Source organism: Salmo salar, chromosome ssa25 (genome assembly GCF_905237065.1).
Source record: "Salmo salar chromosome ssa25, Ssal_v3.1, whole genome shotgun sequence".
Lineage (NCBI taxonomy): Eukaryota > Metazoa > Chordata > Actinopteri > Salmoniformes > Salmonidae > Salmo > Salmo salar.
This window is the reverse complement of record NC_059466.1, coordinates 4,376,503-4,390,451: the sequence shown is the minus strand read 5'-3', so window position 1 is coordinate 4,390,451 and position 13,949 is coordinate 4,376,503. Positions and strand designations below refer to the sequence as shown.

Here is a 13,949-nt window from a genome sequence, read left to right as displayed (position 1 = left end):
CTTTGGCTATGCCGGATTAAGTGATATGACATGCTATTCTATAAAATCCTTTCTCTGTAATTAATATTACCTGATTAAGCTAATCATGAAAATGTAATTAACCTCTCTAGGGTAGGGGGCAGTATTTTCACATCCGGATAAAAAATACGTACCCGATTTAATCTGGATATTACTACTGCCCAGAAACTAGAATATGCATATCATTGTTTGATTTGGATAGAAAACACCCTAAAGTTTCTAAAACTGTTTGAATGGTGTCTGTGAGTATAACAGAGCTCATGTGGCAGGCAAAAACCTGAGAAGATTCTGTACAGGAAGTGCCCTCTCTGACCATTTCTTGGCCTTCTACATTGTCTGTATTGAAAACTGAGGATCTCTGCTGTAACGTGACACTTCCTACGGCTCCCATAGGCTCTCAGAGGGCGCCAGAACGTTGAATGATGACTTTGCAGCCCATGGCTGAAAAACAGTAGCGCATTTGGTAAGTGGTCGATCTGAGAACAATGAGACGGGCGCCCGTGTGCACGTGAAGAGGCCATTTTCAACTTTGAGTCTTTGAACGAAAACAGGGTTTCCCAGTCGGAATATTATCGCTTTTTTACGAGAAAAAATCGCATAAAAATGGATTTTAAACAGCGTTTGACATGCTTCAAAGTACGGTAATGGAATATTTAGAAATGTTTTGTCACGATACGCGTCCGCGCCTCACCCTTCGTCACCCTTCGGATAGTGTCTTGAACGCAAGAACAAAACAGAGGATATTTGAACATAACTATGGATTATTTTGAACCAAAACAACATTTGTGGATGAAGTAGAAGTGCTGGGAGTGCATTCTGACGAAGAACAGCAAAGGTAATCCAATTTTTCTTATAGTAAATCTGAGTTTGGTGAGTGCCAAACTTGGTGGGTGTCAAAATAGCTAGCCCGTGATGGCGAGCTATCTACTCAGAATATTGCAAAATGTGCTTTTGCCGAAAAGCTATTTTAAAATCGGACACCGCGATTGCATAAAGGAGTTCTGTATGTATAATTCTTAAAAGAATTGTTATGTTTTTTGTGAATGTTTATCGTGAGTAATTTAGTAAATTCACCGGAAGTTTGCGGTGGGTATGCTAGTTCTGAACGTCACATGCTAATGTAAAAAGCTGGTTTTTGATATAAATATGAACTTGATTGAACACCTTGAGACTGACTGAAAGCAGCATACACTAAAAATTCATAAAGAAATTACATATAAATTTTACAACAAGAGAAGATGGATGAATGTCAAAAATACAAGTGAGATAGGTTGCATGGTTTTCCATTTCATTTCACAATGGTGATTTTGTCCACCTTATTGGGTTTGCAGATTTCTGCAAGGCTCCTCGTCTTCCTGAAGTCGTTCAGGGTAGCCTGATATCTGTGCACATCCTCAGAAATTCTGAATAATGAAATTACTGGATGCAATGTAATAGTCTACTAGTCTACAATATTCGTGAAACAATTATAATAAACTAACATATAATTTATCAGATCTCTATCATCCAATACAACTTCATTCTCCATATGTTACAGCAAACAACAAAAATGTGTCTTCTGCTCGTTTCTCACCACCGCCAGACAGCACACATCACACATACAGTTGAGATGAGCACAGGGCCAAACGTTAAGGGAATGTCTTGAGGATGTGAACCCAAGCAGCCCTCACTTGCCAGATCAATTCCACCGCTTTTTCCAGTAGCCCTTTACAGGTTAAAAATGGCAGATTTGGGCACTAATAAGTGTCTAAATTGCAATGTAGTGGCTGTACAGTAACATGCTTGTCAAAGGTGTAGAGGAGTAGGCAGGAGGCAATCGCAGGTTTAGAACTACTGAATTGATTTAAGCACCATAGATCAAAGTGGGATGAAACCCAAACGTTGTTGTGCTCAAAGTATATCTTCATCAATAAAAAGGCACAAGGTGAACCCAAATTGCAAAATATGAAGTACTCAGGAAATAGTAGGAGAGATCCTCTCAGGAAAACAAGTAACATTTACAATGACCGACAAAGACAAATGGCAGAGGGTGTATAGAGTGGGTATAGAGTGGGGATTGGAACCAGGTGTGTGTAATGATGACCAGACAAGTCCGGCAGCAGCTAGAAGGCCGGTGACGCCGAATGCCTGAGCTTGACAGGAGGGGGAGCCAAAGCGAAGGCTGGTGTGACAATGCTATACACGTCAGAGCTCAATTTCTCCACTTCACAGCGCTGTATGCAATTCTGAACTTGAGCCCCACACGCGACAAGAAGTTGGAAGTTGCCCCCATCCCTCCCGGTAATTGGGAAACTTTTGCAAATGTTTTGGTGTCTGTGTGAGGGAGATGCTGTAAATTAAGATGAATCAATGTATTTTGAAAGATGAGGTGTTGAGGATTATGATAAATATGCTTTGACGTCATACAAGCAAACCAAACACCTGGGAGTCCAAATGTGCACTTCAGATTTCCAAATCATAAAACTCATGTCATATACAGTGTCAATGTTTATGATCACTATGTTTGATGTACAGTTAAAAGATGACATGGCATCCTTGGGTGTTCTGAACAGAATGTTTGTTTATTATGAAGAAAATTCACTGGGTCACGCAACTGAATGCACTCATGACTCCTTTCTAAGCGCACCAAAATTACGATCTCTTTCTTTCAATTGCCTTGTGAAAGCCTAACACTGTAAGATTGTATTTTAAAACTTAACTAGTCATGTTGGCAATAGAATAAGCTTTCAAATCATGCCTTCCTGACCCAGATTGCGATTTATAATGGACCGTTCTTGGATTGCGTAAACAACAACAGTGAATGTGTGATGGCGGGGATGCAGGGTGGTGTTCCAAATGAAACAATTACAAGTGTGCTTGCTCTAGTTCCTCAACGGCACAGCTAGGAGACACCAGTTAGTCCTCTCACTCAAACCCTTGTAAATGTTTTTGTCTTATGTTGCACCTACCTCACATTTTCCAGGAATAGTCTTATCATGTTACTGAATGTATCCAGAGTATTTAGAGATTTCGTTATAAACAAAGGTGGTGAAAAAGTACAGTAAATGTAAAATGCACATAAAATCAAGTGTAATGTTTGGATTCACTCTTGTATCAGGTGAACTATTGTCTACTCACCTTTGGTCTAAGATGTACCCATTTTATTCAAACTTGTCCCTTTCAATTGCTATCATGGTTATGCATATGTTTTTCATATTTCTTCTGTAAGAAGCATTTAAATGTAGCCCTATCAATATAGGCCAATACCCATGAGTGTAAATGGTTAATAGTTTATAGGCAGATTAAATAAGTTAGTATTAACTTCATGTTGGTTAAGTGATGGACGGTGATAAGCTTGACGGAAATTTCCAATAAATATTGGGCTATTATTTGAATGCTGGTGACATGATGATTTATGCTTGGCTGCCTTATCCTTATTTCATCATACCCTGTCCACTTACCCTTTCCACTTTATCAGCAAACCGTTGTCTAGAGAGCATTCGCCAAAACCAGATAGGGCAAGTTTGCTATTTATTTAACAGTTTGTGTGACAAATCCATCGGTAGACTGGTAAATGAAATGGAAAGAAATTGAACTTTTGATTTTTATTCGGTACATTAAAACTTAAACGCAAAAGTGTTTTATGTGCTCTACGTCATCATGCACAGTCTTTTATACACAAGTCAGTTTGATGGAAACACACCTATGATGGGAAAATGCACATATTTTTATATGCAGATTTTATACAATTCACATAACTACCTGTCCCAAATTTTATGGAAACCTAGCCAATGTCCCCAAAATATAGGGACAGAGAAAAAGGGACCAGGTGTGCCAGACGTACAGTGGCTTAGTACATGCACTAGAGTTGTACTAGTGGATTGTGGAAGATGAGGTCCTTTTTTTTTAACACGGGCAGGCAAAGGTACAGTGTTCTAGAACACTCAAAAGAATATAAACATCCAGACGATATAACATGTACATAATTCAAAAACACGTAGAAAGTATATTTTTGAACATGTATGTATTAACTAACGCTGCAAAATGTACAAAATGTGTAAGAATATGTCAAATGAACGATATACACTGAACAAAAATATAAACGCAACATGTTAAGTGTTGGTTACAAGCATTTCGCTACACTCGCAATAACATCTGCTAAACATGTGACCAATACAATTTGATTTGGTCCCATGTTTCATGAGCTGAAATAAAAGATCCCAGAAATGTTCCATATGCACTAAAGCTTATTTCTCTAAAAGTGGGTGCACAAATTTGTTTACATCCCTGTTAGTGAGCATATCTCCTATGCCAAGATAATCCATCCACCTGACAGGTGTGGCATATCAAGAAACTGATTAAATTGCCTGATCATTACACAGGTGTACCTTGTGCTGGGAGAAAATAAAAGGCCTCTCTAAAATGTGACTTTTTGTCACATAGCACAATGCCACAGATATCTCTAGTTTTGAGGGAGAGCGTGCAGTTGGCATGCTGACTGCAGGAATATCCACCAGAGCTGTTACCAGAGAATTGAATGCTCATTTCTCTACCATAAGCCGCTTCCAACATCATTTTAGAATTTGGCAGTACATCCAACCGGCTTCACAACCACAGACCAAGGGTATGGCGTTGTGTGGGTGAGCGGTTTGCTGATGTCAACGTTGTGAACAGAGTGCCCCATGGTGGTGGTGGACTTATGGTATGGGCAGGCATAAGCTACAGACAACTAACACAATTGTATTTTATCAATGGCAATTTGAATGCACAGAAAATACCGTGACGAGATCCTGAGGCTCATTGTGAGGCCCATTTTTTTTAAAGGTATATGTGACCAACAGATGCATATCTGTATTCCCAGTCATGTGAAATGCATAGATTAGGGCCTAATTAATTAATTTAAATTGACTGATTTCCTTATATGAACTGTAACTCAGTAAAATCTTTGTAAATTGTTGCAAGCTCTTATAATATTGTTCAGTATATAATGTAAATTGTCCTTATTATTATTTATTGTACTACTGTTGTTTTATTTATCAGAAAATAAGATTTCAAATAATCTATACAAGTGTGCAAAAAAGACAACAGTGTGCAAAATGTCAAGTCCTTTGGTTCAGTCATGTCACATACAGTCATAGACAGTACATCATTGGTCCAAGACCATCATCGTCACAAGCACCTCATCAACACAACTTCAGTAATGTTAATTTAATTCAAAACAAAATAAAGATCTTGGTCCGTCCCTCACCAGAACACGTACGTTCCATTGACCTCCAAGTCAGGGTAGCTCTGGAGGCCTAGGTCTGTTAGATGAGCAACCGGGTCAATATGAGGGGATTCTTCTTCAGCTTGTCCATCTTCCCTCTCTGCTTCTTCTTCCTCTTCTGTGCTGACAATTTCTATGTCAACTGTCTCACATTCCACACTGGACTCTGTGAAAGTACTATGCCACTACCAACAGGGAGATAGAAAGGTAAGAGGTTAATTGAGGTACTGTAGGTCGCTCCAACTCTTGTGTGCAACTCTGTAGAACTTAAACTCCATATGAATGGTGTTGAATAAATGCGTTTTGAAGAATACTTTGTTCATACAGGTTTTATGACTGCTTTACGTATACCCCTCAAAGTAAAGGTAAAGTAAGTGTTTACCAAACTATATTATCAACTATGAATATAATTTCAGTCTGTTACCTGAAACTGGTCCATACTGAAGAGAGTTTCACAGGTGTGTTTGGGGTCTGGGATGTGAGGTAGGAAGAGTCTTCTGACCCTGTTGGCCAACAATTATTGCATTATGATTATATGTATGTATGACCTACTCAGGATCTACACAATTCCAAATTGCTCTTAAATCGTTAGCATATCATTGCAGAATAGAATAGACTTGACCACTTGCCTTTTCTGTGAGAAAGTGACTATCAGCAGGAAACAGATCAACAAAGGTAAAATGGTCACAACATAAACAATGGCATTTATCTCTGTGGCACAAGGACCTGTTGACAGAAAGAGTATGAGTATTTGAAAAAGTCATTTTAGCCTCATTCATCAAATATACTACTGTTCCCTTATTTTGTTAATGGGCTAAACAATTGACCTAAGGTTAAATGTGAGATAGAGAGGGGGAGAAGGAATGGAACACAGAAAGCCAAAGGCAGAAAGATTGCTCTACCTGTCTCGGTCTCATTTCTCCAGTATCTCGTTGGTGTCCATCCACTCCAAGTCTTCAGGTCACCAAACAGACAGTCGTATCTCATCCGTATCCTGAAGTAATATCTCCTCTTCCTGTCTGGCTTGTCCACCTGGTAGGAGAACTCCTTCAGTACAACATCCTGTTCGGAATCAAACACAGTAATATACAGTGCATTTGGAAAGTATTCAGACCCCTTGACTTTTTACAAATGTTGTTACGTTACAGCCATGCACAGTGCCTTGCAAAAGTATTCACCTCCTTGGCGTTTTTCCTATATTGTTGCATTACAGCCTGTAATTTAAATTGATTTTTTATTTGGATTTCATGTAATGGACATACACAAAATAGTCCAAATTGGTGAAGTGAAATGTAAAAAAATTACTTGTTTAAAAAATTTCTAAAATTCAAAAAAGGAAAAGTGGTGCGTGCATATGTATTTACCCCCTTTGCTATGAAGCCCCTAAATAAGATCTGGTGCAACCAATTATATTCAGAAGTCACAAAATAAATTTAAATAAAGTCCACCTGTGTGCAATCTGTGTCACATGATCTGTCACATGATCTCAGTATATATACACCTGTTCTGAAAGTCCCCAGAGTCTGCAACACCACAAAGCAAGGGGCACCACCAAGCAAGCGGCACCATGAAGACCAAAGAGCTCTCCAAACAAGTCAGGGACAAAGTTGTGGAGAAGTACAGATCAGGGTTGGGTTATAAATAAATATCCAAAACTTCGATCATCCCACGGAGCACCATTTAAATCCATTTTTAAAAGATTTACAGAATATGGCACCACAACAAACCTGCCAAGGGAGGGCCGCCCACGAAATCTCACGGACCAGGCAAGTAGGGCATTAATCAGAGAGGCAACAAAGAGACCAAAGATAACCCTGAAGGAGCTGCAAAGCTCCACCGCGGAGATTGGAGTATCTGTTCATAGGACCACTTTAAGCCGTACACTCCACAGAGCTGGGCTTTACGGAAGAGTGGCCAGAAAAAAAGCCATTTCTTTAAGAAAAAAATTAGCAAACACGTTTGGTGTTCGCAAAAAGACATGTGGGAGACTCCCCAAACATAAGGAAAACGCTATGTCTGGCACAAACCCAACACCTCTCATCACCCCGAGAACACCATCCCACAGTGAAGCATGGTGTTGGCAGCATCATGCTGTGGTGATGTTCTTCATCGGCAGGGGCTGGGCAGCGCTAAATACATGGAAATTCTTGAGGGAAACCTGTTTCAGTCTTCCAGAGATTTGAGACTGGGACGGTGGTTCACCTTCCAGCAGGACAATGACCCTAAGCATACTGCTAAAGCTACACTTGAGTGGTTTAAGGGGAAAATGTCTTGGAATGGCCTAGTCAAAGCCCAGACCTCAATCCAATTGAAAATCTGTGGTATGACATAAAGATTGCTGTACACCAGTAGGAACCCATTCAACTTGTAGGAGCTGGAGCAGTTTTGCCTTGAGGAATGGGCAAAAATCCCAGTGGCTAGATGTGCCAAGCTTATAGAGTCATATCCCAAGAGTCTTGCGGCTGTAATTGCTGCAAAAGGTGGCTCTACAAAGTATTGACTTTGGGGTGGTGGATGGTTATACACGCTCAAGTTTTTGTTTTGTCTTATTTCTTGTTTGTTTCACAATAAAAAAAGTATTTAAATAACAATAAAAAATATTTAGCATCTTCAAAGTGGTAGGCATGTTGTGTAAATCTATTTTATTTCCAGGTTGTAAGGCAACAAAATCGAAATAATGCCAAGGGGGTGAATACTTTTGCAAGGCACTGTATTTGGGGAGTTTATGTCGTTTCTCCCATTCTTCTCTGCAGATCCTCTCAAGTTCTGTCAGGTTGGATGGGGAGCGTCGCTGCACAGCTGGTTCAAGTCCGGGCTCTGGCTGGGCTACTCAAGAACATTCAGAGACTTCTCCCGAAGCCACTCCTCTATTGTCTTGGCTGTGTGCTTAGGGTTGTTGTCCTGTTGGAAGGTGAACATTCGCCCCAGTCTGAGGTCCTGAGTGCTCTGGAGCAGGTGTTCATCAACGATCTCTCTCTACTTTGCTCCGTTCATCTTTCCCTCGATCCTGACTAGTCTCCCAGTCCCAGCCGCTAAAGGACATTCTCACAGCATGATGCTGCCACCACCATGCTTCACCGTAAGGATGGTGCCAGGTTTCCTCCAGACGTGACACTGGCATTCAGGCAAAAGAGTTCAATCTTGGTTTCATCAGACCAGAGAATCGTGTTTCTCATGGTCTGAAAGTCCTTTACGTGTCTTTTGGAAAACTTCAAGCAGGCTGTCATGTGCCTTTTACTGAGTTGTAGCTTCCGTCTGGCCACTCTACGATAAAGGCCAGATTGGTGGAGTGCTGCAGAGATTGTCCTTCTGGAAGGTTCTCCCATATCCACAAAGGAACTCTGGAACTCTGTCAGAGTGACCATTGGGTTCTTGGTCAGCTCCCTGTCCAAGGCCCTTCTCCCCCGATGGCTCAGTTTGGCCAGGCGGCCAGCTCTAGGAAGAGTCTTGGTGGTTACAAACTTATTCCATTTAAATATGATGGAGATCACTGTGTTCTTTGGGATATTCAATGTTGACATTTTTTTGCTACCCTTTCCGAAATCTGTGTCTCGACACAATCCTGTCTCCTAGCTTTACAGATAATTACTTCGACCTCAAGGCTTGGTTTTTGCTCTGACATGCACTGTCAACTGTGGGACCTTATATAGAGAGGTGTGTGACTTTCCAAATCATGTCCAATCAATTGAATATACCCCAGGTGGACTCCAATCAAGTTGTAGAAACATCTCAAGGATGATCAATGGAAACAGAATGTACCTGAGCTCAATTTTGAGTCTGAATACTTATGTAAATAAGGTTTTTCAGTTTTATTTTTAATACATTTGGAAAAATGTCTTAAAATCTGTTTTTACATTGTCATTATGGGGTATTGTGTGTAGATTGATCAGATTTAAAAACTTTTTTGAATAAGGTTGCAACGTAACGAAATGTGGAAAAAGTCAAGTGGTCTGAATACTTTTCCGAATGCACTATAATTCATATCTAGAATCCGTTAGTATCAATATAATCTGTTTCCACATCTTTACGTAAGCTGGCAATGGCAAGACATCTGAGCCTCTATATTGGATTTTTTTAAACCCTTTGGCAGTGTGTGGGTATTTATCTTTCTGCTCGAAACCTATGCCCCTGTGACTGACCGTTTATTAGGGACTGAGAAAAAGGAGCAGACGGCAACGTACTGTTTCTATGGTAGCAACCATTTTACTTTCATTAGCTATTATCCTACTATAGCTAACATCCATCCTAAAATAGTTTCTCTCTGTAGGAACTTAGAAAAGCATTGAAAGTCCTGTACCTGCCAGGCCGTGTCACAGTGGTTCCTGTATTGTAGTGTGCTCTCATAGCAGTGTTCTCCTACATCACGGTTAGGGTTCCTCCACGACACAAAGACAACATCAGAGCTGTCAGATAGGTCCAAACAAATTTTGTCTGGGTTTATAGCTGGAAAAAAAATGTTGTCAGTCACTTTTATGGTTATATAAAAAGGTTAAGGTCCCAAATAGCTTTAATACCCTGTGAGTTTGGATGAGGCCTCAACAGTCCAGTGTTATGGATAGGATCCTTAAGAAATAATATATTAATTTAGGATATGAGAAAATATTAATGCATTGTAAGACTTGTCATAAGCATGTGTGACCCCCTAATGTCTAATTGTCATCTGGTAATGATCCTGACAAATGTCAGCCATTTTTGATCAGTCGAAAATCCTTCATATGGAGACATAACATATATTATAAGACATTATAAAAGCCCACCCAATTGTTGTTATTAAATAATTGCTTACAAAAAAGTAAAGAAAGCCATATACAGTGCCTATGGAAAGTATTCAGACCCCTTGACTTTTTCCACATTTTGTTAAGTTACAGCCTTATTCTAAGATTGATTAAATAGTTTTTCCCTCATCAATGTACACACAATACCCCATAATGACAAAGCAAAAACAGTTTTTTTTTAATCAGATGTGTGCTTTTATAGACAGCTGTGTGCTTTTCCAAATCATGTCCAATCATTTGAATTTACCACAGGTGTACTCCAATCAAGTTGTAGAAACATCTCAAGGATGATCAATGAAAACAGGATGCACCTGAGCTCAATTTGAGTCTCATAGCGTCCCACATGTCCCAGAGAGGTGACGTGAAGATCAGTCAATCCGGAAAATTTCAAGAACTTTGAAAGTTTCTTCAAGTGCAGTCACAAAAACCATCAAGCGCTATGATGAAACTGACTCTCATGAGGACCGCCACAGTATAGGAAGACCCAGAGTTAGCTCTGCTGCAGAGAATAAGTTCAGCCTCAGAAATTGCAGGCCAAATAAATGCTTCACAGAGTTCAAGTAACAGACACATCTCAACATCAACTGTTCGGAGGAGACTGCGGGAATCATGGTAGAATTGCTGCAAAGAAACCACTACTTAAGGACACCAATAAGAAGAGACTTGCTTGGGCCAAGAAACAGCAATGGACATTAGACCGGTGGAAATCTGTCCTTTGGTCTGATGAGTCCAAATTTGAGATTTTTGGTTCCAACTGCTGTGTCTTTGATGAGACGCGGAGTAGGTGAACGGATGATCTCCGCATGTGTGGTTCCCACCGTGATGCATGGAGGAGGAGGTGTGATGGTGTGGGGGTGCTTTGCTGGTGACACTGTCATTGATTTATTTAGAATTCAAGGCACACATAACCAGCATGGCTACCACAACATTCTGCAGCGATATGCCATCCCATCTAGTTTGCGCTTAGTGGGACTATAATTTGTTTTCAATACACCTCCAGTATGTGTAAGGGCTATTTGACCAAGAAGGAGAGTGATGGAGTGGTACCTCAGATGACCTGGCCTCCACAATCACCCGACCTCAACCCAAATAAGATGGTTTGACATGAGTTGGCCAAGAATGTGCAAAGCTGTCATCAAGGCAAAGGGTGGATACTTTGAAGGATCTAAAATATATTATGATTTGTTTAACACTTTTTTGGTTACTACATGATTCCATGTGTGCTATTTCATAGTTTTGATGTCTTCACTCTTATTCTACAATGTAGAAAATAGTAAAAAATAAAGAATGAGTAGGTGTGTCCAAACTTTTGACTGGTACAGTACACTGAGTGTACAAAACCATTGGGAATGCTCTTTCCGTGACATCGACGTAGATTGACCAGGTGAATCCAGATAAAAGCTCTGATCCCTTATTGATGTCACCTGTTAAATCCACTTCAAATCAGTGTAGATGAAGGGGAGAAGACAGGATTTTTAAGCCTTGAGAAAATTGAGACATGGATTTTGTATGTGTGCCATTCAGAGGGTGAATGGGCAAGACAAAAGATGTTAGCGCTTTTGAACGGGGAATGGTAGTAGGTGCCAGGCGCTGCTGGGTTTTTCACACTCAACAGTTTCCCATGTCTATCAAGAATGGTCCACCAAACAAAGGACATCCGGCCAACGGCAGGCGACCTTACAGAGTTCCACTTCTTTCAGCAAAAAATCAAGAAATTGCGGTTGCGGTGGGCTAACGAACGAAAACGCTGGACACTGGAGAATTGGAAAAACATTGCCTTGTCTGATGAATCCTGGTTCCTGCTGTTACACGCTGATGTGAGGACTAGGGTATGGAGAAAACCACATGACGTAGGTGCATACATCATGCCACGTGTCAACATTGCAGGCTGGTGGTGGTTGTGGTGGGCCATTCATAAAAGTGGAGCAATGTTTTGAATGCCACAGGATATCTGAAAATCATTGCCAATCAGATGCATCCCTTCATGGCAGCAGTGTATCCATCTGCAAATTGATATTTTTCAGAAGGATAATGCCCCATGCCAAAAGGCTAGGATTGTCCAGGAATAGTTCCACGAACATGACAGTGAATTCAGCTTACTGCAGTGGCCTGCCAGGTCACCAGATCTCAATCTAATTTATCATCTGTGGGATGAGATGGAACAAGCTATTCAGAGTAGAGCCACAACCACTAACGTAAGGGAATTGGGGATTTTTTTCACCCAACTTTTAACCAAAATCTAAAGACATGGTGACATTGTTTTGTTGATTTCATATTGAATTCATGTTAGTTGACAACTCAACCAAATGTAAATCAAAACTAGACATTGAAATGATGTCTGTGCCCAGTGGGTTGTCACTTTGTAATCATGAACGTTTAATAAATAACCTTTTTCATTGTACATACCTGTCTTTTGGCTGTGTTTGACGTGGGATCCTAGCTATCTGCTTTTGACATACATTTCCGATAAGTGCAAATATTATTTGTTTTCTTTCAAATACTTTGAGTGTTTTGAGCCTTGCACTTTTGGGACTATTACATTGATTCTATTGCACCAGGCAAGCTCAATCAAACACAGCAAAGATACAGTATTTCAAAGAAAATATATGCTATTTGAGCCCAGGTATGCAATCTGCGATCATTTACGAGAGGGGGAAAGGAACGCGTGAAGAGTTTTGGAAAACAGACTCATGTATTTTGTTTGGAGATGGTTTGCTGTGGCAACCTGATATATTTTGCAGTTAACTAATTTTGTGTTAACTACTGTGCACCAAATTCCTAAAGACCATAGTTGATTCTTACCATGGCACAGTATAGAGTGGCACCAATGTGTGAATATTTACATGTAATTACATCAAAATGCTATTCATGAATGGTAACCTGATCATTTACAGTAAAGCCCCTCTTACCTTCTCTAATGGACTTTTGATGATCTAATGGTATTCTTATTTCTTTGGTCTTCTTTGGATGGTCTTTCCTGGCTTCGGAGCAGAGCACCAGTATAGACAAGAGCCAAGCGAAGAGAGCACTGGTACACATGGCATACTACCCTAAAACATCTCCCTACACATACACAACACTCCACACACACACCTGCCCCCCTTACTCTGCAGATACACACTCCTGACCCCTCTGTAAGCAGGCACAAACACGTGAACGCACCTGCCCTCTACTCCTAGAAAAACTCTCTGTATCCTAACCGTTAGATTCACAAACACACACTCTCATAATCTGAGCTACTGTCACTAGCCACCACAGAAGGACACAGTTTCAGCTACTGAAGTCAGTGTCAACCACATCAAGACACCTCCACCTTACTCAGAGGTGGCTCATATTCTGACGTGTGATGCCTCACCAGGCAAGTGTCATATTTCATCTTTCCTCATGCCTCCCACTGCCTTCCTGCAGTACCCATGATGCTACAGTGTATTCCTGCTCTTCTGCCTATAAAAGGGCATCCGTACCCACACACAGGGGACTCCCCAGATACTAGATGCCCACCTTGTTACCCCCCACCAAAGGCTGGTAGTAGGGGGGAAAAATGTGTTAGAGGTAAACAAAGGCACAATAACCTTGCAGTGATTCGATGTGTGACGAGGCTCTCTTCTTCGATCACAAATACCAGTATTAGGGGAAAAATGTCCCCTCAAAATTAGGGGTCAACGGGATAGGACACAAACCATTTTGATTTTATATTGAAGCTTTGTTGTATCAAAGCTCCCCTAACTTCTGCTCTCAAGATTTTCAATCACATAGCTGAATGGCGAAGGTGTAGATACTTTCTGAGTTTGGTGTACAGAATATTATAATAAATGTATCTGCTCCCATTAATGTGATTCTTGGGTCGTCTTGCGTAAATTCAACTCAATATGAATTTTCTTGACAAAAATGTATGCTTGTATTCTTATCTC

The 13,949-nt window shown here is 40.5% G+C and overlaps 1 protein-coding gene across 1 annotated transcript; it reads right to left on the bottom strand.

Moving 5' to 3' along the window:
• Positions 1–4,822: 4,822 nt before the first annotated feature.
• On the bottom strand, positions 4,823–13,367 carry crlf2 (cytokine receptor like factor 2). The gene is made up of 5 exons (XM_045707669.1): positions 12,948–13,367; positions 9,561–9,706; positions 6,166–6,325; positions 5,688–5,989; positions 4,823–5,448 (listed from the first exon to the last, which is right to left on the bottom strand). Exons 1-4 carry the CDS (start codon positions 13,075–13,077, stop codon positions 5,844–5,846), a joined length of 582 nt encoding a protein of 193 aa, XP_045563625.1. The 5' UTR covers positions 13,078–13,367; the 3' UTR covers positions 4,823–5,448; positions 5,688–5,843.
• Positions 13,368–13,949: the final 582 nt, after the last annotated feature.

Bases quoted from the DNA above. Each gene is read 5' to 3' on its own strand.
- crlf2 (XM_045707669.1), bottom strand. From the start codon at position 13,077: ATGTGTACCAGTGCTCTCTTCGCTTGGCTCTTGTCTATACTGGTGCTC. The intron at 6,326-9,560 runs GTACAGGACTTT...GATTCCGAACAG, and splicing joins ACTGTGACACGGCCTGGCAG to GATGTTGTACTGAAGGAGTT. The intron at 5,990-6,165 runs GTAGAGCAATCT...TTCTGTCAACAG, and splicing joins GAGAAATGAGACCGAGACAG to GTCCTTGTGCCACAGAGATA.